We start from the raw sequence: 24,823 nt of genomic DNA, 5'->3' as shown, positions 1-24,823 counted from the left end.
CACGGGAGAGGAAGGGAAAGGGGAGCACTGATCAGCATTTGAGCCTCGCTGGAGCACAGATCAATGCAGGTGTTGGGGAGTAGCAAGACAGTGACAGCTTCCTTCCTTCCTCTCTGCTAGCCACTGAATTACTTGAGGATCCAGTCCTCTCTTTGAACAGTTCACGCTTTTCTTAACCCTTAAAACACTCAAGTCTCTACGTACTAAAGGACAAAAAGAATCTATGGCTTTGATGAGCATATGGGAATGACAGCTTTATTTTAGGGAAAGGAAGATGGGCATTATTCACTAGTAATGGTCTTCCACATCTAGGAATGCTTTAACTTTAATAATTACGCTCCATACCACTGCTTTCATTCATTTGTTTAATGACCAGCAATGAAGCAAAATGTGTGCTTTACAGACTCCAATCCATTAACTCAGAATGTGAGAAATAGAAGTGTCTTGCTTTTTCCTTAGCAACCTATGAAATTACCTGATACATACAAACTACTTCAAAATGAGTACCTCAAATTCACGCCGTTTTTCATAAATAGGAATGATCAGTTTGGAAACTTCAGAAATTGTTTCGTAACGCTCTGCTTTCCACAGACCATCTATACATTGCTCCAGCAGCTCCACTAGGACCTCCTGCAAGAGCAACCAAATGCGTGTTGTTAAGTCAAAGAGAAGATAAACCATTTGAGCTACAGATACTTTAATAGGTCCCAGTATAAGTGGCCACAGTTACGTAAGTTCAAACACTTCGTGTTCCTGGCCTTTCCAAAAGTATTCTAAACTGTGAAGGGGAAAAAAAGTTAATTTTTAAAAGTTTAATTCTTAGTAACTCATCAGTCAGCACAGTAGCCAGCAAGTATGCCTTGGTTATTTAGCTACCTCCCTAAGAGAATGCCAAAACTTTGGGAGGATATGGAAATGAAAGTTCTGGAAGAAAGAGGTACATAACAAAGAGGAACATGCATGTTCAAGGAACATGCATGCAATAGCAATGGGATGTACTGCTAAGGATCCCCAAGCCTAGTCTTGATGAATGGACAGTCAAGCAGCAAGGCTGCAGGGCCACCTCACTCACGCACGTGGCCCACCCAGTTGCACATGGATGGAGCAGAAGTAATCGTGACTCTCTGTAACTTACGGGAGGATCTTTCTGTTTCCCCAGTGCCCTGCTATGGTCTCTAGATTGTTCTGTTACCATGGTGTCCTGCAGCACAGCCCAAACTCAAGGGAAATCTAAATGGACCTCTTGCTCGGCAGAGCTTGACTTACATTCTGTGCCTCAAAAATATCAAGCTGCGCTGTCCTATGCTGGCAAGGGTTAGCATTTGCATAACGTGGCAGACAAAGTTTGCGGTGTAGCTTTTTCACTCTCAGAACTAGAAAAGCCTTTCAAAGGAACCAAGAACTTGCACCAGATTTACCTATCTGAATTGTACACATAACATCTGTCAACGAAGAGTTCTCTTGGGAAATTGCCATGGAACAGCCTTCCTTACAGATGACAGTGCACAACTACAATTTGCTAAAGCTCACATGAGCACAGTCTAACACTAAATCCTATTAGGTTATCAAATTTTCCATATTCTATACTACAGGACCTCACCTCACTGTAATGTACATCCATCATCCCACCATCTTCTTTCATTGCACCTTCTTCATCAATATTGGGAGTGATTTTCCTGAAGGCAGTGCATCCACTGGGGAAGAGTTCTGTAGCAGACAAAAGCAAATGAATTCACAGAATAACTTTTCTCAAATGCATCGTGCTTCAATGGCCAAAGAAGTCCAGTTGATAGCAAAGTCCTACAGGCAGCAGGGGACCCGACTCCCATTTTTGCTACTGATTTGCTGTCACGGGATTGAACACATAAGAATCTCCCCAGCCATTTGCCAAAGGAGTCATTCCTAGTATGTGACTAACATCAACAACAGATCTTCCAGTGTACTATCTGGAAGTCACCTTTGACCAACCCATTAGGACAGACCAGGGTATATTTTTGCAAAGAAGTTGCAAGGAGAAAGCTACCGCTGGATGCTGGAGAGCAGGATAGGAAGTGAACAGGGCAGTATACTCCTAGCAGAAACCATAGTTATGCACCCTGAAGCTTTGTAGTTCAGCCTGTATTGAACTGTTTCCAGCCTACGTATATGTAAACAGTGTCACTGACAGAGAAAACACAAGGTATATCACTTGATATTCCTTCAGACTTGGTCCTCTTCTTTTTTACCACTGGTTGTAGACAGCAGCCTCCAGGGTACAAATAAAGAAGGTTCAGCTTTCAATGTTCTCCCCTCTGCAGCCATATGAAGTTTATATACATATCAAAAAAACATGTCCTGATTTTTTCCATTTAGCCAACACACAGAATTTGGAGGGTCTTCAAGCCCCCTGAGCAAAGCACTAAGAGACCTTTCCAGCCAAGGCAGTGCGCACAGTCAACTTCTGTGCGGCTTTAACTTTTAAAAGTAGTAGAAAGTTAAGTCTCTTTCAACAATACTCCCTTACATGGAAATGACAAATGGGGTCAATATATCAACTGTGAAATAAATTTTTACAAGAAAACCTGCAAAATGTTATGCTTTTACTTGAGAATACACAAGTTTGTCCTGTTTTGCATTAAACCACACCACTCTCTTTTTTCCAGTTGCTCTTTATGTATTTGTATAGTTAGGCTATAGCCTCATTTTTTGACTGAATTTTGACTGTTTGCTTCTATATAGTTTTCTGTATTGCCTATATCGATACTTCTGATGAACATACATACAGCCCGTTTGTAAAATGGGCTTCCCCTGTGAGCACATTTCCTAATGTGAAATACATCTGAACATTTAAACTGAGACATGATGTATCAGTTCTTATTTTTCTCAGCAAGGTGCCAACATGACTGTCTAAGAAGACCTGGCCAGCCTAGTAGATGCCTGTGTTTGAACACTTAGATTACTTTCTTTAAAAATACTCACCTTCTTCTACCTTCATCATGTCACAGTGCATTTTTTTCCTTTTTAGCATGTTCAGAAGAGATCAATAAATAATAATTTACCAAATCATCATTCACCACTGCATTGTCTTGTGCCTCTTAAACAGTAAACACTTACTTTTCCTGTGCAGAAACTCTGCAACAAGGGCTGCTACATGAACATAACACATGGCTGCCTGCAAAGTACAAAGGAAAAATTAAAATGTCATCTGTACATCTGTCTTGTTAGGCACATTGTTTTTAATTATGTAAATTACCTCTGAAAAGTCTCCATTTTTCACATGTATCTTTGCCATACTGTCCAGCCATGTTTTCCGGAGCTCTGGGGTGCTTGCGTAAGATTTAGCTAAACTGTACTGTAGATCTATCAACATTTCTGGATCCTTTTCATGTTCTTTCATTTGGGCAGTAGCCATAAGTACTGTACGGATTCTCTTTGTCAGATCTTTGACTTCAGAAGGAAAAGCAGTTGCCTGATACAAAACAAATTTAATTAGAAGCAAACACAGAAACAAAAGGTGTTCTAGGCTTTGTCAAAGACCGTTGGTACCCTTTAAGCCAAAACTCCACTTGCTGTCAGTCTGAAAAAGCAAAGTATAGGGGATAGCACTGACTGTAGCTTTTACCTACTGAACTCACAGTTTATAAAGTAAACAATATTTCATATTCAATTAGAGATATTTCAATCTGAGCATGCACAGGGCCAATCTCTCCTGGTTGTGCACAGGATATCAGGCTAGCTATTCCTGTGCTGAAGTGCAGCAGGTACTTCTGCATCCTGAGGAGCGGGTGTGAGGGCGAGACAGAGGTGCTCCTTGCACGTGAATGCCACAGAATGGAACCGTAAACCACTCCTGAAGCATTCTTCTCTTCAATCAACATCTGGCTTGTTAGTATCTGATGTGCTCACTCTATAATTCCTAAAGCACCAAAGGCATTTGTAGAGCTTCCCACCACTGGAATGTATTAGAGAAAAAAACACAGGTTCAAGTCTGATTGTCTGCTCTGAACAGGATCAGCACTGAGTTAGAGCAAGGCTTGTCCAGCCAAGTTTTGATAATCTCCAAGGACAGAAATCTGACCTCTCTTCTGGCCCCTGCCCCACTATCTTGGAAAACAATTTTTTCTTTATGTAAAGTTGGAATTTCCCTTGTAGCAACTTGTGTTCATTGCCTCTCATCCTGCCCCTTTGAGAAGGGCCTGACTTCCTCATCTCTATAACCTCCCTTTTTGGTAGTAGAAAGTAACAGTTAGATGCCTCCTCATCCTTCTCTTTTCTGTATTGAGCCTGGTTCATTTCTCTCTCCTTGTGCTATGTCTGGACCTGTGCATGGCATTCTCTCCACCATAATAGAATCTCTCATGTACTGGGAAATCTGTCTTGTCAGATTTTCTTGTCAGAAATCTGTCTAGATATAATGATGGTCTCATGATGAGACCAGCAAAATTTAGATCAGTGAAAACCCTATAAATATATGTGTGCAGAAGAGAGCTGAAGTTTTTGTCAGGTATATCCTAACTATAACTTTGCCATATCAAAATTCAACACCCAACTGAGGTTCCCATTCCACCTTTAGGTCATACGATGGTCATAGAATTATATAAGTCTTCTTTTCCATTTTTCTCAGTCCTACACTGGCAGCTACACCATGCACAATGAAGCAAGTTGTAGTGATGATATATTGTTCAATAGGTTAGGTAGAAGCTGTTCATTCTAGTGCAAAGAGAGACTGTTACTTTCCAAAGAAATAAAACCATTAATCTTTACAAAAGAGGACTTTCATAATATTACTGACTATCAATTAATTAATTTTAATTCCTGCTAATTATTTCCTTTAGGCAACAGGCCCTCCCTTGTCATTCCTCTCCAAGCTGGATGTTCTTAGAAAGCTCTTTGGAAGCCCTTGAAAGGAGCACCCTATGCGAAGTGTAACCTGAATTACTGTGCTCTCTCCTCTTGCCGTTAGGCATCACAGTGGAACATGACGCATGGTACAGCTGGCCCTACTGCTGTTGCTATAATTCTTGTTTACTGAGCAACCAGGACAGAGTGTGCTTATAAATCATAGTTAGAATAATTAGGCTTACCCTTAAACATGAGTATGCACTTTCCTTGAGTGCATACATATCCCATCTTGCATTAATGGCTGATAGCACATACTGTGATTTATTTTCTCCAACCTACCTTCATAGGCCTGTCACTGTTTGCAAAGTTGTTAATGATGAGCAAGGAGTCCTGAAACCTCGTCCCACCGCTGAGTGCCACATCTGCTATTAACTGGCTCACTGCAATTATTATCTGTTGGGACAGCATAGGGGCTTTCTTTAAACAAGCCCTAACAGAAAAGTTTTATTGTCATAGTTACATAAAAAGCTTATACAAAAACATGTCTTTCCCACAGTGTAAGCAATGGTTGTTGTGGCTTTACTGTCTGATCTCCCATGGACAAACAGTCCCCAGAGGACCAAGCTGCTTTGCTGAATGGCAAATTCACAGAATTAACAAGATAACAATCATAACACAAATCCTGACGCAGAAATGAGTACATTGGTTACCTTCTTACCTGACTTATTACAACCCAGAGTGTGTTCATCTGCCCCTCTAGGTATATAGATTTGCTTTAAAAAAGCAACGCTTCAAAAGCAGCTCCAGAAAAATCTCTCCTCCTGCCCTAAAGGTGGCTCTTCTTGCCATACCTCGCACCCCATCCCAGCCAGCACCTGAGGCAGAGATGTGTCTTGTAGTTGCAATTCCAAAAAATCAACAACTTGGAGTGCTTGATGGCAGCGTATTTCACCCAATGGGCGCTAAGCCAATCACTGAAAACAGGGATTAGGTAAAGCCTGGAAATCAAGAGGCATTTTGTCCATATAAAAGATTGGCAAGATTTGCTCTTTTTTGAAATACACGACAAGTTCCTCTGCAGACATGTGGTAACATAGCTATATCGATATATCTGTTCGTTAAATCTGAGGTGTCCCAATCCCTCCCTTTTCCCCAGTAACTGACCTGAAGATGTGTTCTCAGGAATGTTCTTCTTTTGGTGAACTCAAAGTTATTTCTCATCAGCAGATACAGAAGAGCGGAGGCTTCATTCCTTGTGGAGGCCACCTTCGAAGTGCAACACTTCAGAATCTCATAGCAGAGGGCAGCGCACATGTTCACCCTTCCCTTGAAAAACGCTGAGGGAAACTTCACAAAAGGTATGCAAATATTAGAATATACTCCACAAAATATTGCCTACAGAGCTCAGATGAGCAGGGGCATGGAGCAACACAGTGGGCTCCAGCCTGGACGGCCTAAATAAAACTTCTGCCAAAGTTTCATGCTCAAAAGTATTTGTGGGAATGAAATCAGGATCTATTTTTAACCACATTTCCTAAAGCAACGTGACCTTAACTGTCACACTTTTTGGGGATGTGCTTGTGTATGTCCATCTATCCCCACCCCCAACAATTTTTGGTTTAGTGCAAATTCTCATCATATCGGACAGAGAGAATTCTGTCTCATGCTTTTGCAAAAGCCATAAACACAGGCAGCAGGGCAGAGACAGGAGGTCCCACGGACATTCCCACCACAGGCTGCTGTGTGAGATATCAGAAAATCTGCTGGACCTTGCCCACAAGTCCAACCCTGCTGGGAAACATGACCTGCGATGCTTGCACAGCTACTTCTACAAGTCCCAGAAAAAATGCCTGAAGTCATGACTGCCCTCAGAAATTCAGGAAAGCAAGTAAGGGACACGCTTGTCCCAGAGTGCCTAAAATACACAGTGACCCCGCAAACTGAGCCAGCCCCAGGAAGCAGCAGGACCAAGCCAAACCACAGCATGAGCTAGTTCGGTTAGAAACAGGGCTTGGGTATTTGCAGCAGGGTGAAGAAAAGCAGAAAGGGAAGAGCAGCAGCCTGCACTGCCACAGCACGTCTGTCACCTTAGCAAACACCTATTTCAGTGCATGTCTGCGGGGGTGAGCTCAGCCATGCCTGAAAAGTAGACAGCTGCAGCAGTGCATTGCCCCGATTGGCAGCAGCCTCCATGCAGGGCTTGCCGGCGCAGGGATGCCAGCACGCATCCATCCGTCCTTGGTCAGAGCGGTGGCTGGCTGTGAGGTGGGACTGCACGCTGCTTCCTTCCACCCCCACCACAGTGGGCTGGGTGCAGAGTAGCAGAACAAGGCAAGGTTTTGTGCTGGCACGCAGCCGCCTCCACAGCCACCACAGGGACTTGGCTGGAGAGGGGTGCGTCCTGGGGCGAGCGGAGGCTGTTCAGGCATCATACAGCAGCACTTTGCTCCCTCTGCCAGGGACCAAGCCCTAGGGAACTTCCTGGCAAGAAGAGGTAACCATGTTTTCTGTCTATTCGGGGGAGAGGATTTGCTCAGTTCATTCAAGACACAGTGGTACTGAGGGGGCATGGTCTGTGAGTCACTTCTCTCTGTCCTACCACCTCCCCAAGGGAGATGACAGTAAACGCTGTCAGAGTATTCACTCACATCCTCCAAGTCAGAGCCTGGAGATATTACCTTGGCCCTCTATTCCTTGCATTAAATATATATGATTCAGAAAAGCTCGTAGGTACTGCTGTGGCCACCACCATGGCATGCTGGTGGACAGGTTTTAAAACAGGAATCTAGGAGCTGCATCTAGGACGACTAAATCATAGAGATTACACTGAGCCACATAGGTTACAAGGCAGCATGAAAATACTGCCCAACTATTTGATGTTCTCTGCCTCTTGCAGTATTTTCAGGAAAAAAAAAAGGGAGAAAAGAAGCAAATAAGTATCATAGTAAAACAGGGCCAAGAGGGTCACGTGTGCACTTGGGAAAGGAGCTATTAAGTAACTGCTGCCTGTTGTAATGCAATCCTCCCATAGTGAGATAGGATCACACTAGTAATTGGGATTAGCACAGAGATGGCCACAGTGATGTGAGATTGGGCATGCATGGGCAGCACAGGGGCACCCAAGAAAATATGTCTGGCACTGGCTCTCTGCATGCATCACTGCTTGCCTGAAGAGATTTAGTGAACATTTCCAACTCAGTGCTAGGGAGAAAACTTTGCCTGAAAATCTGCTGGGCAACAAGCCCCAAATCTCTCCCTGAGTATTCCTCTCCACTGTGCACCAGCTCCAGGAGGAAAAGCTGTGGCCTGTTCATAGCCAACCTGCATCCCTGAGCACCTCCCTCCTGGAGACCTATCCCAAGCAGATGCAATCACATGTGGTGCCAGGGCTGCAGACCCAAGGGTTTATGCCTGCTGCAGCTTGGACCAGGTGCTGACTGCGGTTCTCCAGCTGGCAGAAGAACACAAGCTGGGAAGTGCTGGGAAACACTGTACGTGGCCATGACCCCATGTGCTCTGGAGGAGTATGTTTCTGGTCCAGTCCTAATATGAAGGGCTGAAGCAGGAGTCAGCACAGCGAGAGGCTCCAGACCAGCCTTGGCACAGTAAAGCAGGGCAGAAAGCTTTATGCGCCTTCCTGCCTTTCAAAGTTGTGGGCATCAGTTTGGACAAATCACAGCCTGATGCTGTGAAATTGCACTAATGGGGAAGGAAAGCAAGGCTTGACATGGTCAGATGCAATCAGCTGTTGCAGGAAAGGAGCAAAGCTCTGCTGCCTTCGTACTCCAGGGCCTGGGAATGGTGATGCCTCTAACAGGCCCTGATGGTATGAATGCACCAAGGGACAGAGAGGCATGGAGCTGGCAGCTACACGGGGTTCCCATCACTCTCACATCCACTTGTCTCTTTAATGCAGGCAAATTATCTCAGCCCTCTACTTTGTGCATCTTTTCCTTCGTAACCCTTAATTTAAAGATCACTCCCAAGCATACACATACGTATTCATCTATCTGATGCTCTGAAAAGAGATTTAGATTTTAAGAAAACCTGGGATATTAAACAGGAATATTCTAGCTATTATTGCTTCTTCCCAGCCAGTAAAGCAGACAAATCTCCCTTTCCAAATTCCCGGCACACATGCATGCAAGCAGCATTCATTTTAAACCCAAAACCAAACATGCAAACAATTATAAACCTCCTTTGTTCTTGGCTTTCTTGCAACATTTCTATTCTGAATCTCTTGCCTATGAAATAACCGGGTTTAATGAAGAAATAAGGGTACTTTTAAGACAGATTTTGGGAAGTGAAATAACTCTCAGGAGGTTTTCCCTCCAACAACCATTTGCTGTGACACTACATAAAAGGGGGGGCCTTTTCATTTTAATTATCAGCTGCAGAAGGCCATAAAACTGACAAACGGTCTCTACTAGCTGTGTCAGAGGTATAATTCACTTTTGGTGTTCTTGAAATTAACACTATTTTATAGCTAGCAATGATACGCAACTCAAAACAAAACAGCTCAACTTTCATATTTCAAAACAAACTTGCAGAAAAACATGCCATCTTTGCACTTGTCGTGAAACGCAGTGATGCCCCATCTATTTTATTGTTGCTTCGGATCTTAGAAAAGTCTTTCAGAGGACTTAAAAGGAAGTTTGGGACCCATGTGGTTAAGGAGTTGGCAAAGAAATCACTTCCTTATAGATACCATCTGCTGGGCTCATATCTTGCTTTTACAGAAGCAACACCATGTCCTGTCATAGGGGAAACGTGAGAAATTAACTGAAAGCAATTTTTCAAATTTCCAAAGACCCATAATGCCAAATTCAGTGTGGATTCAGGATGGCAGAAATCCAAGAAAACCACCCGAATGCCTGTCCTTGCAGCTGCCTGGAATGCAGCCTTTGTTGCTGCAATCAGCATTTCGTACAATGAATGTGTAACCCCTGAAGGGCTCCAGGTTTTGAAGGCTGATGGTGAGATCAAGTTGAACAGGTATGCAGCTTTGGCTTTGCATTTAAACAAACACAGAAAATTTGCCAAGGAGGCAAGGAAGGTCTCTTATTTGCTATAGGTATGAAACAATACTTTCATCTATACAAACTTTCAGCTAATAAGGGGGACAGAGGTGCAGAGAGACTATGTTCATGTGGGATGTATGTAGATCTACAGCAGGATGTATTTCAAGGATAAGCAGATCACAATCAACCAGAAAACTTGAAAGATACTGAGAAAGGTAAAGCAATAAACATATATTAGAGCCTGTAGAAAAACTAAGTGATTCCTGCTGGTGACAGTTGACAATTTGGCAGCCTTTAAGAAGCCCCATGGAAAAAACATCATGTAGGAAACCATGCTGTCTGGAGCCAGATAGGTAGCTAGTGAGACTTCTGCATTTTCTGCTTTTCACGTGTAAGGTCAGAACAAACCAAAAATCAGCCCTAGACATACTCATATTAGCTCTTAGCTTCTATGTGTAGTTATAGTAAAACAATCATAGTACAGATTTTTTCCACCTTTGAAAAACAGTTTTAGCAGTCGCTGTCTTTCATCAGACTTTGTTCAGTGACTCATGCAAGACCTCCTTTGGAAACAATACTTTTCTGCATATCAATCACATGCTGCGCTGCCTTGCTGCAATCTCAAGCCATATGAATTTACCTCATTAATGAAGTGTTGCATTCAAGTGATTTGAGAGCTTTTAATTCATTTTGAATTTATTATAACTGTGCAGCTTGGAAGCAGCGGAGTTTGCGTGTACATCTGGTATCAAAAATGTACTTATGAGAAGTGGCAAATTTTGATACACATGAAAGGAAATGTCAGCAATAGCATCAGTCACTGCTCTTGTGTGGTTAGCTGTGGCTTTGTCACTGCATGAGCTCAGGGGATTAAACAGCCTCATAGCTCAGAAAAGTGTAGGAAGAGGTTCTGCAGGTGCTACCCTCTGTAAAATGCAGCTCAAGGCTAGCGGATGAGCGGGTCCTCAGTGCAAGTACTATTCAAGCAATAGCACTGTTAGTAATATTGGCAGTTTGGGGAAAAAATAGACAAGAAGCATCAGCTTTGGGTAGAAAGGATACTAATCCTTAATAGGAGTTGTGCAAACCAGGCTTATGAAGGAATTCCTTGTGATTTCTCATTTTGTTTCCTGGTATACAGCAAATAATAATGGTTGTAATAACTGTTTTAAAGACATGCCCTGGTTAAGAAGCTATTTTCTAAATCTTATCTTCAAACTGCACAAAATGGCAGTTTAACAGGAGTTAAACTTTTTAAAGTTAACTTAAGTTAAATATTGTTTTATTCTGCCATGCCTATGCAAATTCTCTTGCACCTTGGGAGTTATGCATTACATACCTTGCTAATAAAAGCTCTCAGAGAGGCAAACACATGCTTAAGAGCTGCTTCTGACTGCCCATTTTTGAGAAAAGCAAGATGAATATCAAAAACCTTCTTCATGAGTGGATTATGGCCATCGTTGCTTAAAAGTTGGGTCTGGAAAGCAATAAGAGAATTTACTTTGCAGCAATGTTGTGCCTGAAGCTGAAAATGAACGAGAGAATTTTGCATAATTAATCACACCAATTCCTAAGCCAGAGAAGGAGCGGAGCCTTTAGTAAAAATATAACCAGAAACTGTGACAATCAGTACAAACTTACACTGTTTGGTCAGATGCTATTTTAATAGCAGAGAATAAAACAAAACATTTTATTATTATTGCATCACTAATTCCAAAACCTAACTCTTTTAGGTTTTGGACAATGTTCTGTACAACGTTCATCAATGGTCTAGAGATATTTTAAATAAAACAGGCTGCTACCAACATAACAGTTACACTCTTTTTCCATTTCATTTTATGAGTCTCAACAAGTGTTTTATTGCTGTAGTAAATCAGTAGATCACTTCCCTCGTCTTTTGCAGAGTTTCGACTACTTGCACCTTCTGGGAACCCATCTCCCTTTTCCCCCCTCCCCTGACAGATGGCAAAACAGAATTACCTAGAGAGGATTAATATAGTTTCATGTCAAAGTTATCTTGCCTATGCCTCTGCTATCCTTGCAGCCACTGGGCAGGAAGCCTGGCACATTTTGGCCACCCAGCAGGAATTCAGACGCTCCATATCAATAGATCAACAGTCCCCTGTATGATTGTCAGCCCAATCGACCTTCTGTCTGGCTTGGATTTGTCTTTGACATCCTATACACATCTTGCAGCAGAGCAAGTTTAGGATCCATACTTTCAGACTGAAATTATTTATATTGTCAATAAGAACAGCATCAGCATTTTTACTGCACACTTCTGTGTGGTAACACCATACAACCATAAAAGCAAAGCAGAAGCCCATTAAAGCGGAAGGGAATCCAGTCTATCCTGTGGTTTGAAAATCACATTGTTTTGTGGTTCAGCTATATTAAAAAAGAGGCAACTGTGAATTCAAGCAAGGTTTAACTCTTGCATCTAAATCCTTCTGCTATTGCCAAGCTATTATGGAGTAATTTAACGTATGCACCAGGATGGTCTTTTTGCTCCATAACAGAAGCAGAGGATACACTTTGTCTTCATGTTGTTCAATACATCTAAAAATGAAGTCTTCATTGAGCTTACTCTGAAATACAGAGTTGTTCCTGCGACATTATGAAAGACACATTGCTATGAGCAGAGTTCCTCCAACCACACTTCAAGAAGAGCTTTTCTGGAATGGTTTTTCAGTATTTTCTTGCCAGCCTAGGGTTCTCTCCATCACAAAGGCTTTCATTCATGTAGGTGGCAACAACTGCCAGGAGTGTGAATCACTATATGGAGGACAAAACTTCTGCCAGCAGCACTGGTCCTATCTGGACCAGCAACCACATGTGGAAAGCCTCTGCCCCCGGGACATCCATGTACTACAATTCAAAGAAATCTGGGTCTCACTTCTAGGCAATTTATGACAGAAAACAGTGACTATTGTAAGCATGTTCATTTCCCTTTCCTCTGGTCCCTACTTTCTATATGATGTACATTTCCTCTTATTCTATTTTTGTAATGCCTACAATCATGGTATAACATCCACGTAATTTTCTCTGGTCTTGCAATTTTGAAGAAATTGTGAGATTGCATAAGTGCATAATTACTTGTTGAGCCTGTGAACACTCAGTATTTTGGAAAATAAACAAGCTGCAAATGATTTACTTTTGTAAATCCTTTCACAATCTGTAATTCTAAGAGAATGGGTCACCAAAAGCAACAAGCACACAGAAACACAGCACACTTTTCTCCAACACTTTTGATTTCAAAGCTGACCTTGAAACTCTGAGTGAAAAAAGAGATGGTGTCCAGAACTGTCAGGCACACTTCAGTGGCTATATTGCCCTCCAGTAATGCTTGGTGCACAATATCTGCTTCTGAGGTGCCTGCACCTGTGGACAGAAAAAAAAATAAATCAGGAGGAAACAGTATTCAGCACTTCAGCTCCCACAAGATTTAAATGCTGATATAGATAGGTTCTCCCTTTACACTTCCCTGGTCTTGTGAGATGAGGTGCACATAGCAAGATGCTAAATTTGCTGGCTCCATTTAGAGAATGCCTCAGCCTGATGTCAACCAAAAAAAACAATGTCAGTATTTTCCCTTAATCTGTCTTTAAAGCCAGACACAGACTGAGGTGTACAAGTTGCACCCACAGAAGGGAAACGGCAAATACCCACATGGAAAGGTTTAGAGAAGATCCCAGCCCAGGTCTCTGTGTAGGGCTGAACTGCACACCAGGGCAACTCTTCTGCCTGCCCTTCACTACCCAACCCAAGGCATCACCGGCGCTCACTCCCAGCCAAGAAGCTGAGCCATGACAGGCAAGGGGAAAAGTCCTAAGTCCCAGGGGTTATTTTTAAGGGGCTGGCTCAGATATCTCCCCTTCAAATCTAGGAATGTTGCAGGAGAGAGCGGTGACCACCGCAATTCTGCAGAGTTCGAATATCCCCATGCAACCAAGAGCAAATAGCAAATGGCTGCATGAAGTTTTCAACAGGCTAAAACTGCATGATCCCATCTCGCTCCACTGTACATACTGTGGTTGAGTGTGAAGGATGTGTCCAAGCTGCCCAGGTGCTGGAGCCGCACCTGCATCCCACCAGCTCTGCTGCGGAGCACTGGCATCGTCTGGGATTTCCTATCGGCTGCCACATGCTTGGATAACCAGGCGTCATGCACCCTGCAAAGGGAAGTGAAGGCTGTGGGATGGGACAAGGAGCAGAAGCCACACCACTACAGGATTACACAAGGTACCCTGCCTGGAGATCTGGCCTCCCTCCCACAAGCTAAAGTGTCTCATCCCAGACAATCCCAGGACTGACCAGGCTACCTTGGTCCTGCCTGCTACAGATAGATGGCCTCAGAGCAAATGAGATAGCAAAGCTGCTGCTCAGGGAGCTGAGATGGAGCTGTGACTCGTGTCTCACCTGCAGCCGACTGTGGGGGACATTGCAAACCTGCACAGGCATCCAGGAGTGCCTGGGGCTGGGGGTGTCATGCAGGAGCTGGAGGGGAGGAAAGGGGCATGGTGCTAAAAGGAGGGGACTCTGCTCCCTACGTGACACTCAGCAGAGTCCTAGCCCCGGCCCTACAGGCTTCCTGCTTGCTTGGGTTTGCCTGGCGTGGGTGTGCACGCTCCCTTCCTGCCTTTGCTGTGGCAGGGAGCATGGGGAGGGCCCCCTCACACTGGCCCCAGATGGAAGAATACAGTACCTGGCAATATTTCTCTTCCCCACATATCTGAAGTGAAATAAACACACTCTAGAAAGAAAGAGAGAAAGAGAAAAAAAAAAAGTATGTTACAGATCCTGCAGATCAGGAAAGATCAAAACATTTCAAATCTACTCCAGCCATGTCTGTTGCATGAGGGTTTGGGGTCTATATTTATGCATTACTAGACCTCATACCCTTGGTTTCTGAACCCAGTGGTGCACCTGTGTCTCCCACCCACCTGCTCCACCAAGGGGGTGGAGGGTGTGCTGCGCTGTGAGCCAGGCTCCCCTGTGGGCGGTGGGACACCCTCTGCACAGCCTGCACTGAACACAGGGAACTGCCACTTCACCCTGCTCCCTCCATAGACACCTGCTTCTTAGAGGGAGGAAGATCATCTCATTGTACCCTGGCCAGACACCTCTAGTGCTGCATAGGACCATGTGCACCCTGAGAGGCAGCTGCACTCATTTCTTCTTCCGTGCCAATGCTGCCAGCACAAAGGTGCAGTGTTTGAATTGTAGCCTCAGAATACTCACTCTAGAAGCACAAGGACATTGATCAGCTCCTGGGGGGAGAATTTGTTCCAGTAAGCTAAAAGTGTATCTGAAAGAGGGAAAAAATTACACTTTGTTGTTGTCATTGTTTTTTTAATAAAAAAGTGACTTTACAGACCCAAACATCCAGTAATGGACTCTTTGTCTTTCTGGCTGCCCTCCAGTACGCCACCCCCGGTAAGCAAGAGCCACCAACCTTCAGAAATCATCTTCACAATGTAGAGGTAGCACATCAGGAGTGTTCGGATCTCAAACTGATCCAGGCGGCTGCAGTGTGACACACTGCTCCTCGTGGAGCTTCTGCGGATCTAACAGGACACAGATGTCACATGGAGGCCAGTGGCTCTGGGTGCCTAGGCTGCACCTGAGCGTGGGCACAACAAATCCAGCACATTCCAGATACAGCAGCATGCTTCCTGTCTCCAGCATGTGCAACCCCATCAACACCATGTGTGACATGCTTTGGAGACATCTCCACCTTCGGGGCTGCTGCCCATGCAGGGATGGGCAGTCTGGAAATCCTGGGCTCACAGCCAAAGTCGTCTTCACCCAGAAAAAAATGTCTGGGCAGAGAATGATGACTTATCCAGCAAAACGCACGGCAGTCTTACTTTCACTTCTGCTCTCTACAGCATCTAGGTTCCATGTTTTTTAAGTCAGTTTTTATCAAACAAAATAATTAGTTAGCTTTCATGGTTTAAAACAAGAATCTAACTTTCTGCCAAATACGTACACTTCAAATCAAAATGACAGTTATTAAAAAACAGGAACTTTCAACTTAAGAAACTTTTTTCCCCTCCTGATTTTTGGGAGTGGCTTTTGTGTTCTTTTTTTTCCTCCTATTTGGTGAATTACGCAAAGATAAGTGAAATCCTTCTGGTGAGTCAATCTTTGTGGGAAAGGCCCGGGAATTCTGTGGTGGAAAAGACTGGACTCCTAACATTTTACCATTTTTTTGCCATCTCAGTGCTTGCCCTAGCTGTATCCCCTGACAAATGGATACAATTAAGCTCTAAGGAGGGTGCTTCTCTTAAAGCTGTGCCTCAGATGTTTGGAGACTGACCCACAGATCATATTTGTTGTTTATTCTGTGACAGGCTATGGATGTGAGTCATAAGAAAACAGATTTAAACATTCAGATTAGGGTCGGAGGTGCAGTGCTATAGCCAGAACTTTGCTGTTGACCATGCCAAACTATCAAGTCAGCACACAACTCACTCCAAGGGAACAGGCGATAAGTAACATGTCTACCCCAGTACAGCAGCCTTAAAGCTGTGCTCCTTCACATGGCATTACTTTTACAGGGCTTTGAGGATATTACATTTAATGACAGAGAATCTATTTTCAGCTACTCTGAAAAATATTCCTTCAAGGACACAGAAGAGGGTGTCTGGCTGTGGGGATAAGCTGAGCTGAAAGCCGTAATGCTTTCTGCAAACCCAGCCAGGTGTTGCTGCCAGCAGGGTGGAAGCATACGCTCTGAGCTCTGCTGAATATGAACAGTTTGATACTCAGGCGTTTGGCTATACTTGGTCTTGTAGCTTTGTGATTCATGTGGGGGAGCGTGAAAGGCCCCACCTCTCCTGAGCATGTCAGGACACAGCCAGCAGGAGCCCTGATAATCTTTGCTTTGCTTGTTGGAAGGGCCAAAGTTTTTCAAGATGCATCAATGATTTATGCCAACCCAAGACATCTGGAGAGTGCCTTGAAGAAAACCAGGGGCTGGTCTGCACAAATACCTGATTTCCATGTGCGCAATCTGCCAAAGAGAGTACACACTATATGAATATTTGGACCAGACCTCTTTTTGGTGTGACCACGGTCACCTTATGCAAGTTTGGGACTGTGGTTATTAACCTGTGCTGATTTTCCTACAAATATCTCATCTTCTCTTGAGTCAGCAGTCACCGGTAACCTCATGTCATGGCACTTTACCGCCCAGCCGTGTGTGGAAGCCAGTTCCCAGTGCCACATACCAGGCACCGACCAGCTCAGACCCATCCAAGCACAGGGAATGCATCTGCACATCGATATATGCAGATGGACTTTCCCCATGGATTTTGGCTTTCATATTTCATAATTTGTCAGCAGTAATATTTTTAGCTCAGAGATTTTTGAAGAGGGAAAGCATACCAGACCAGTGAGTCTGACCTCCTCTATTAAACATGAATATGCCTGTTTCCAAAGAGAGGTTTTTATAAGCTGTTCAACTATGAGTTTGTTACCACGGGGAAGTCCTTTTCCCTCCCCCTTATCTAAAACAGCCTGTGCACAGCTCACGTTCTGGTGCAGTAAATGCCGTCCTTTCTAACCCCAGATACATTACATTTTCACACTGATCCGGTGAACCGGTTGCCCCTTCTGAGTTCAGGGATCCTTTTGAGTCCTCTCGCTTTATCCCATGGCCATTTGGAAGTGCTGCTCCACTGGCTGGACAATAAAACAAAAAAACACCCAAAATGACACGGTTTGCACCCACACTCCTCAGTGCATCATGGACAATGAATGGGGGATGCACTTTGGACAGTACAGATGGGGCATGCAGAAACCCTTCGTTTAAAGTAGGTTCATCTGGAAAGGACAGACAGGGTCCCACCACATCCTGGGAAAAGCATGCAAGCTCTTAGAAGTTGCTGAGCAGATGGCTATTTCAGATTTTGGGAGAGAGCTGTTTACCAGCTGTGCCTGCCAAGGACTGGTGATAGTTACATTGAAAATAAAAACAAAAGTAACATTTAAGAAAAGTTAATTTACCTGTATCTTTGTCTGCAATCAGGCTGGATCTATTTGAGGGGGATGCAAAACTGCACATGAATTCATCCCTGGATGCCTGTAAAGCAATATGAGTTTTGTTGTGACCAATGGAAGCTAATACCAATTCTTCTATAGAATAGAATAATGAAATAAAAAAGAAAATTAGGGCAGCTTTTAAAATGCAGATAAAAAAAAAATCTATTTCCTTTCACCCACAACAAGGAGACAAATGACTTGGGGAACAGTACAACATATTAAAGGAAATTATGTCAGTGTTATCCCTTTCATGTTTAATCACTTGATTTGAAATTATTATTGTTTCAATATCTTTGTTGTTGTTGTTACTTTGCCCTAAAAAAGGGGGAAAGCCTAGTCTGCAAGGCTGAGTCCACACAGATCCCTCAGGCAGGCAGACAGTCCCCAGAAAAGCTATTGGAGGCTGAGGCTGAGTCCTGCTCCAACTCACTCCAGTTGGAGGGACTTACCTCACCGTAAAGCACTATGTATGCTGTAAAGAAATACATTGAACAATAGCAAGCAAACCAGCAGTACAGCAGACAGAGCAAACTCACAGGAAATGCCAAATTAAATAAACAAGCACATTACTGGATGGCGGGGAGAAAAAAAAAAAACAACAACAACAAAAAAAGTGTATCTACAGTTAAGGCTAGCTGCAGGCAGTGGGAGTTGCAACTGGGGGTGTGCAGGGAGAGGAGGTGCAAGGGGGAGCGGTGCAGGGTCACGGGGCTTCACTCACAGGGCTGGAGGCGGCTGCGCAGGAGGAGAGCACGTCGCGGCCGGCCACTCGCTGGATGTTTTCCAGGAGCAGCCCAAAGAGCGGCAGGTAGAGCTGGGCTATTTTTGCCTGCTGGTTCTGAAAAAAGGGAGAAAAACGTAGGTAAGAGCCCAGGCTTTCTACAGTGAAAAAGGGAAACTCTTTAGCCAAAATGTATATATACATACATACATATATATATTTACACACCGTATGGTGTCTGAGGGCATGGGTTGGTTTGAGTTCTCATCACCAGTTCTCCAGCTACCAGTGGATATTACCCTTTTAGCTACAAGCTTTGGGAAGTCAGGGATTTCGGGGGCTGAATGACATTCCCAGTCATACAGGAAGTGTGACAAACTAAATCCCGGATTTCCTAACTCTTTAACTGGCACTTCACTCACATGGCTTGATTTTCAAGTGCAACACTCAGGAGTAATGAACTAAAAACATTCGCTTTTTGCCTGGTGCTGACTATTGCTTCCAGTTGGGAATTCTCTGTAACAAATGCTCCTAGTTAAAACAGTTTGTACGAAAGGATTAACTTGAATTAACTGATACAGACTTGTTTTTAAACTTCTGAAATGTTCGAAAACAGTCTGTTTGGCTTTTCTAAATGCAGTACTCTTCGACAACCAATTCTTTTCTTGATAAAAATTGGTTATTCTGGACTTGACAGAAAGGTTAGAAAAAGATATCTAAGGCTTGCAAATCAAATAGCACATTTTGACTGATACAAGAATCCAACATTTTCTTCTGATTCAGTATGACAAAAGATACAAGAAATCTTGAAAATGACCACAGGCTGAGCAAATCCTCTTTCAGGCATTGATAAAGATGAGGTTTGCTTGGCTAGAGCAAGACTGCAGCAACAGACCCTGCCATGGTCAGCCTGTCCTGCCTGCAATGTGATTGATTCCCAGGACACCAGCTGAGCATCATGCCCTGGCTCCAGACAGCTTCCTGGCCATGTAGCCCAGAGCACCACATGTATAAAAATCCAGAGGGACAATTCTAAGGCACATGGTATTTTTGAGGAGGCTGCACACTGATGAGGCAAACAGCTTCTGAATTAGTGCAAGGGTTTTCAGGCACCCAAAAGAGCAAAAACAGGCTGCCTCTGACCCAGCCTTGGCAGACAGCTGGCAAATCTTTCCCGTTATACCAAGTCTGGCTAACTACCACGTGCTGTGGTTTTGTTTCCAGGCTGTAGAAGTCACCGGGAATCCTTGCTGCAGAGAAAAACAAGACCATCTCCTGCTCAGCCGATCTAGTGATGCTGCCAAAGACGCGGAGATGGGAGAGGAGAGGAGCTGGTTCTTGACCATGCAGAGGGGTAGGAGTCCCTGGCACATTTGGGTCATTTCTACCCTTCGTGCCCAGGATACTATTCCCAGATAAAACCCAGACGGCAGCAAACTAGGAGCAAGTTTAGGAGCTAAACTCCAAAAAGAGGCTTGTTTTCAGCCTACAGCAAGGACAAGTAGTACCTGGACAGGTAGCCCTGTACTTTCAAGGGCATGTACTTCAGGAGGGATCAGCATGCAGAAAGAAAACAAGTCTATCTCCAGGCTCTTTCACCAATACCGCATGCTGAACCTCTGACCAAAGAAAGCTGAAAACTCCCCGGCGGAAACCCAGCATCTCATGACAATCCACAGATCTTCTCTTGATTCACTAATTAGCCAAACATGCAGCTGACTTGTAACAGAGATCTGTCCTGCTTCCTAATTATAGTATATTAATGCAGGATATTAATTTAAGCCCAAGACCAGAAGAACATTGCCATTGCTTAACTTTGAACAGCCTCTTGGCTAACGACACTCTCAGGTTCCTTACTGGCTCAGAGCTTTATCTAAATACTCAGCATGGATAAGAGCGCTGCAGTTATCTTACTGAATTATTTGTATTCCTAGACCATTTCTCAGAGCTATTTCTGTAATGTCGTAAATATCAGTTACTTAAAACAGTTTCCTAAACAGTAATGAGAACATCCTCAGTGCACCATGCAAGATCTAAAATTCTGATGTAAGATTTTTCATAAAATTCAAGAACGTTACATTTAAAAGCCAACAAAATATGCCTGACCTTGTGCTGGTATCTGTTGTCGAAGGCATGCTTTATCAAGAGATTTTTTAAGACTGCAATGGCCGTATATCTGATATCATAGTTGTCCTGCAAGGCAACGGAGGCTTCTCTGAGAAGCATCCCCACCAGGAAATGATGCCTGCAATACTCATCAGTTAAACTGTATTCAAGATTTACATCTGAAAGAAACAGCAAAGCAATGGTTAAGGAAACTGTTCCAAAGATCTATTCAGAGTGAGACAGAACAGTCGAGTAAGCCAGAACAGTCCAAGAGCACAGTTCATCACACTCTCTTATACGGTGCAGTGATCTTTTAATAAAGCCTGAACTGACTACAGTTTTTTCCACCACTGAGTTAAGTAATATTAAAGAACTTGGCACCTTCCAGTTCAGACTAGACATGAATTGTGGCCCTCACCATTTCAGCAGCAGCTAAATGAAGGATTAGGACTAATTTGCAAAGTCAGAGATGGGTGAAAGAGGGAAAGACAGCATGACTTACTGCCTGGGAGCTGACAGGCTCCTTCCACACTCCATGTGACCCTGCAAATCCCTGGAGTGCCCAGGCAGCAGAGGCACTAACCTCCACAGTGCAGCTGTGAGAGTGGTAAGGAGACTGCATGTTTATCACAGTTGCCCAGCTCTGGCAGTGCCATCTCTGCAGCTTGTTCCACATCCTCTGTGAAACCTGCATTCCTTGTCACCAGTGTCAGAGAGCAGAGCGGAGGCAAATACTCCTGCTGGGATGAGGGATGCAAACAAGGACGCGGTGCCAAGTGACCTCTACTGCATCCTCCAGCAGTTTACACAGCCAGGCTTTCCAGCCCCGCTGCAAGGACCCGGGAACCAGGGCAGGGTTCCAGGAAGCTGCTTGCCAGAAGCTGAGAGACTCCATTAGCTTCTCACCAACAAACACTCAGCACAGCTTATAAGCAGCCCTGACTACCAGGAGAAAGGCAGCTCAGTACCTAATCAGCTTGGTTAATTAACTCGCACTTTGCATCTCACGTAGATTCAGGCTGTATCTATACTGTGATCAAAGGAGCGGCTGCAACAAGGACGAGGCATCATTTTCACTGACTTGCCTGGGTAATGCAGCAGAAAAGCAACCGAGGCACAGATTTCAGAGTGGGTTACATGCTCACTCAGCCTGCTACAAATGACCTTACCCTGACACCGTTATCTCTTTCGGGCGGCCCATATGCCTAATCAGACCCACAACAGACAACCGTTTGACTGTTGCATTACAGCACTAAGCCTCCCAGAGGGATAACCTCAAAGTTGTGCATTCCTCCCCCAAAAGGGTACAAAACCTGTGTGCTCAGCTCAGATGTTTCTGAAAGCCCCACAAGTATGAAAGCTTTTCTGTGGTTATGCAGGGTGCATACACACAGCTTTGAAAATCCCAGCCAAAGGGTACCAACAGCTTTGCCCCATGCAAAAACATATTTTTAAATTGGTTGATTCATAAGTAGCATTTATTGGTTTGTGAAAATCTGATTCAGAGGAAAGAGAAAGCAATCTGAACTATTATCTCGCTTTCATTGTTAGTCATGTTAGTAAATGCCTAAGTGTCACATATGATGGTTACCTCATTAGTTGGATGCAAGCTAATTGATTGGAGGTTGCATATTTAATTTGACATTAGAGGATTCAGTGACACCAGCTGGACCTACCCACTGAAGTGAACTGTTCCACAGCAAATAAAAAAAAATCTAATTCGTGTGTAAAAAGAAAAGGGACCAACAAAAAGACAGCAAAAGCAGACATATTGGAGAAATTAGAGAGTACGTCATGTTTTAATATTTTTTTACAAGCTACTTGCTTAGCTTCCAACTTCGGTCAATCTCTTGGGTTTTTTGCTATCACAAGATAGCAAAAACAACTCTGTGCTGCTGACTGAGGACAGGCTTAGTGGTTTGCTCTGGCTGATGAAACACACATGTCCCCAAGGAGAGGCAATAGGGATGCAGACCAGCTACCAGCCTCTTGTCAGTTAAGATGTTTCAAAGAAACTGCTCCAAGATGCAATCTTCCAGCTCACTGGGATGTGCTCTGCCTGCAGGCCCATCTATACCAGCTTCTGCTGCAGAAGCCCTCTTTTTCCATCTTCCTGGAGGCTATTCCTTTTTTTTTCCAAGGAACAGAGTACTAGGGGGCTGGGCATGTCCCCTCTCTTCGTTCAAATTAAGCTGATACAGAGGTGAGGCTCCCCAGCAGGACATTTCCTTGGCGATGTGCACATCATAACTCCCAAGCTCTGAGCCCACCGTCTCCTGTAATCACAGTTCTGTCCTTGAAAACAGATGAGTCTGCAATGGAGATGTACCACTATGCCTCTACCATGGCAGGCATAGCACAGGCACTACCACAAAGGCACTTCTGCTACCTGAGGGTATTTTAAAAGCAAAATCTCAACCGTCAGGTCCCAGTTACAGTAAAACAGAAGAGGAAAGGTGACCTGCTCTTATGTCTTTCCAGTTAAACCAATGCAAAGGTGAATGTTAATTAAGAAAGAGCATTGTTATGTTATCGTGCCACTAATAAGCAATAGGGAGGCACTGTGGTTGTGTGTTTTTCTGTTTCTCAGCCATTTCTAGCAGTGCTCTTTGTTAAAACTATGGCAGGCAAGTAGCCAAACTGATGTAAGTGTACACCAGTGTTAGCACCTGGCCCAGAAAACTCAGGGCAGTCAGAAACATACCAGAATAAAGGAAACCTGAGAGTTATTGCTGCTTTTGCCACCAGGATGCAAAGGGAACTCCTTTGGGATTTGCACAGCTGCTTCTGGAGGCACAGCCAAACATTCCCTCATCTCCAACAAAATAAATCCACAGGGATTTCACATAGGAAATCCCAAGCCTCACCTTCCTCTTTGGTACTTGTCTTGGCCAGGTTATTAGCACCCAGATCTGGCAATTTTCACTACATTTATCTAGCACAAATGAGAAATCAGGACCCAGAGAGCATGAGGCTATGTCTATAACAATCTTAGGATGCCGGTGAGGCACTGTGCATCCCTACTGCCATCGGTAGCCCAGCTGCAGCCAAATACTTGCACAGCACCTCAGCTTGGACCCTTGCAAACCGCATCTGTCCTCTGGTGAGCAACATCAGGACCAAAGGGGACGTGGTGTGACTGTGAAAGCAGGCTGGGTGCGTGGCGGTGCCACGGCACATACATCCATGCTGTGCACTAAGGATCAGCATGTGTTCAAGTGCTCTGCTGGCTGCCTTCAGCCCAGGCTTGAGTACAAGCTTGAATGCACCATGCACAGCTATACTTGTGTTCAAGACGAAAGCAGAAAGCAACCTAAATCACCTTCTTGTGGCCATAAAGAGAGCTGGAAGCAGAGCAGTGAATGCAATCTTTTCTCCTTTATCTCCATTCACTATGGCCCTGATTGATGAGAAACAATACTTCTCAGGGGATGCTGACAGTTGTAGAAACAAAGGATTACACTTGTACAACCTGTATTTACTGAAATAGGGGCAATTTGTTTTGGATATTGTGAATCCCTTTTGAATTTCAGCGTGGGAGATACTGAAAGGACTGATTGCAGACCATTCTGGAGCCCAACAAGGTAATATTGCCAGAGCAGCATCTTTTCCTGAGGTTAATGTAAATACAGCTAACTCAGACATAAATTTCCTTGACAGGAAACCAAGTTATGTCTGGTTTGAGGCCATCAGGAACGACAAATTATAGCTTTCTAGCCTGTCCCTTGAGAAAGGACATACCTTGAACTCTCTGCAGCTTGGGTTTGGAAAAGGTCATTGGTAAGTTCAGAGGAATGTAGTGCTCATGATTGCAAATGGTTTGAAGAAATTCAAACTTGTATTCAACCAGCAGCTGAGGAAAAAACAAACAAACAGACAAACAAAAAAATACGTTTTCAGTTTGACTTATTTGCTTCCAGCTCTGTGTGTTTCTTATACAAAGACTGGGGAATATAAATACCATTTAGTGAACTCAGTAATAATTGACCAATTTTTGTGATGTCCTCTTAAGCATCACTGCATGCAACTGTCACTTGGGATGTCTCTACCTTTTTCATCCAGACTATTAACCAGTCCCTCCTTTAGTTCTGGCTCTTTATATTGT

General features: G+C 43.9%; 1 protein-coding gene across 3 annotated transcripts in view; it reads right to left on the bottom strand.

Moving 5' to 3' along the window:
* Window positions 1-24,823, bottom strand: part of DOCK11 (dedicator of cytokinesis 11) — an 82,407-nt gene that overhangs the window by 13,745 nt on the left and 43,839 nt on the right. For 2 of the 3 annotated variants that reach the window (XM_035541347.2, XM_035541348.2), the window contains exons 30-46: window positions 24,460-24,571; window positions 20,719-20,897; window positions 18,613-18,729; window positions 17,856-17,931; window positions 17,428-17,531; window positions 15,298-15,409; window positions 15,084-15,150; window positions 14,548-14,595; window positions 13,872-14,014; window positions 13,108-13,223; window positions 11,182-11,319; window positions 5,986-6,168; window positions 5,161-5,274; window positions 3,233-3,448; window positions 3,094-3,151; window positions 1,601-1,707; window positions 508-630 (exon numbers count right to left, since the gene is read on the bottom strand). In XM_035541347.2, coding sequence (XP_035397240.1) covers window positions 508-630; window positions 1,601-1,707; window positions 3,094-3,151; window positions 3,233-3,448; window positions 5,161-5,274; window positions 5,986-6,168; window positions 11,182-11,319; window positions 13,108-13,223; window positions 13,872-14,014; window positions 14,548-14,595; window positions 15,084-15,150; window positions 15,298-15,409; window positions 17,428-17,531; window positions 17,856-17,931; window positions 18,613-18,729; window positions 20,719-20,897; window positions 24,460-24,571 — 2,013 coding nt within the window. Of the gene's footprint in view, window positions 1-507; window positions 631-1,600; window positions 1,708-3,093; window positions 3,152-3,232; window positions 3,449-5,160; window positions 5,275-5,985; window positions 6,169-11,181; window positions 11,320-13,107; window positions 13,224-13,871; window positions 14,015-14,547; window positions 14,596-15,083; window positions 15,151-15,297; window positions 15,410-17,427; window positions 17,532-17,855; window positions 17,932-18,612; window positions 18,730-20,718; window positions 20,898-24,459; window positions 24,572-24,823 lie in introns of those variants that run through there. The other variant, XR_004777826.2, reaches the window with a different exon arrangement.

This window comes from Cygnus atratus, chromosome 13 (assembly GCF_013377495.2).
Source record: "Cygnus atratus isolate AKBS03 ecotype Queensland, Australia chromosome 13, CAtr_DNAZoo_HiC_assembly, whole genome shotgun sequence".
Lineage (NCBI taxonomy): Eukaryota > Metazoa > Chordata > Aves > Anseriformes > Anatidae > Cygnus > Cygnus atratus.
This window is presented reverse-complemented; position numbering and strand designations above follow the sequence as displayed.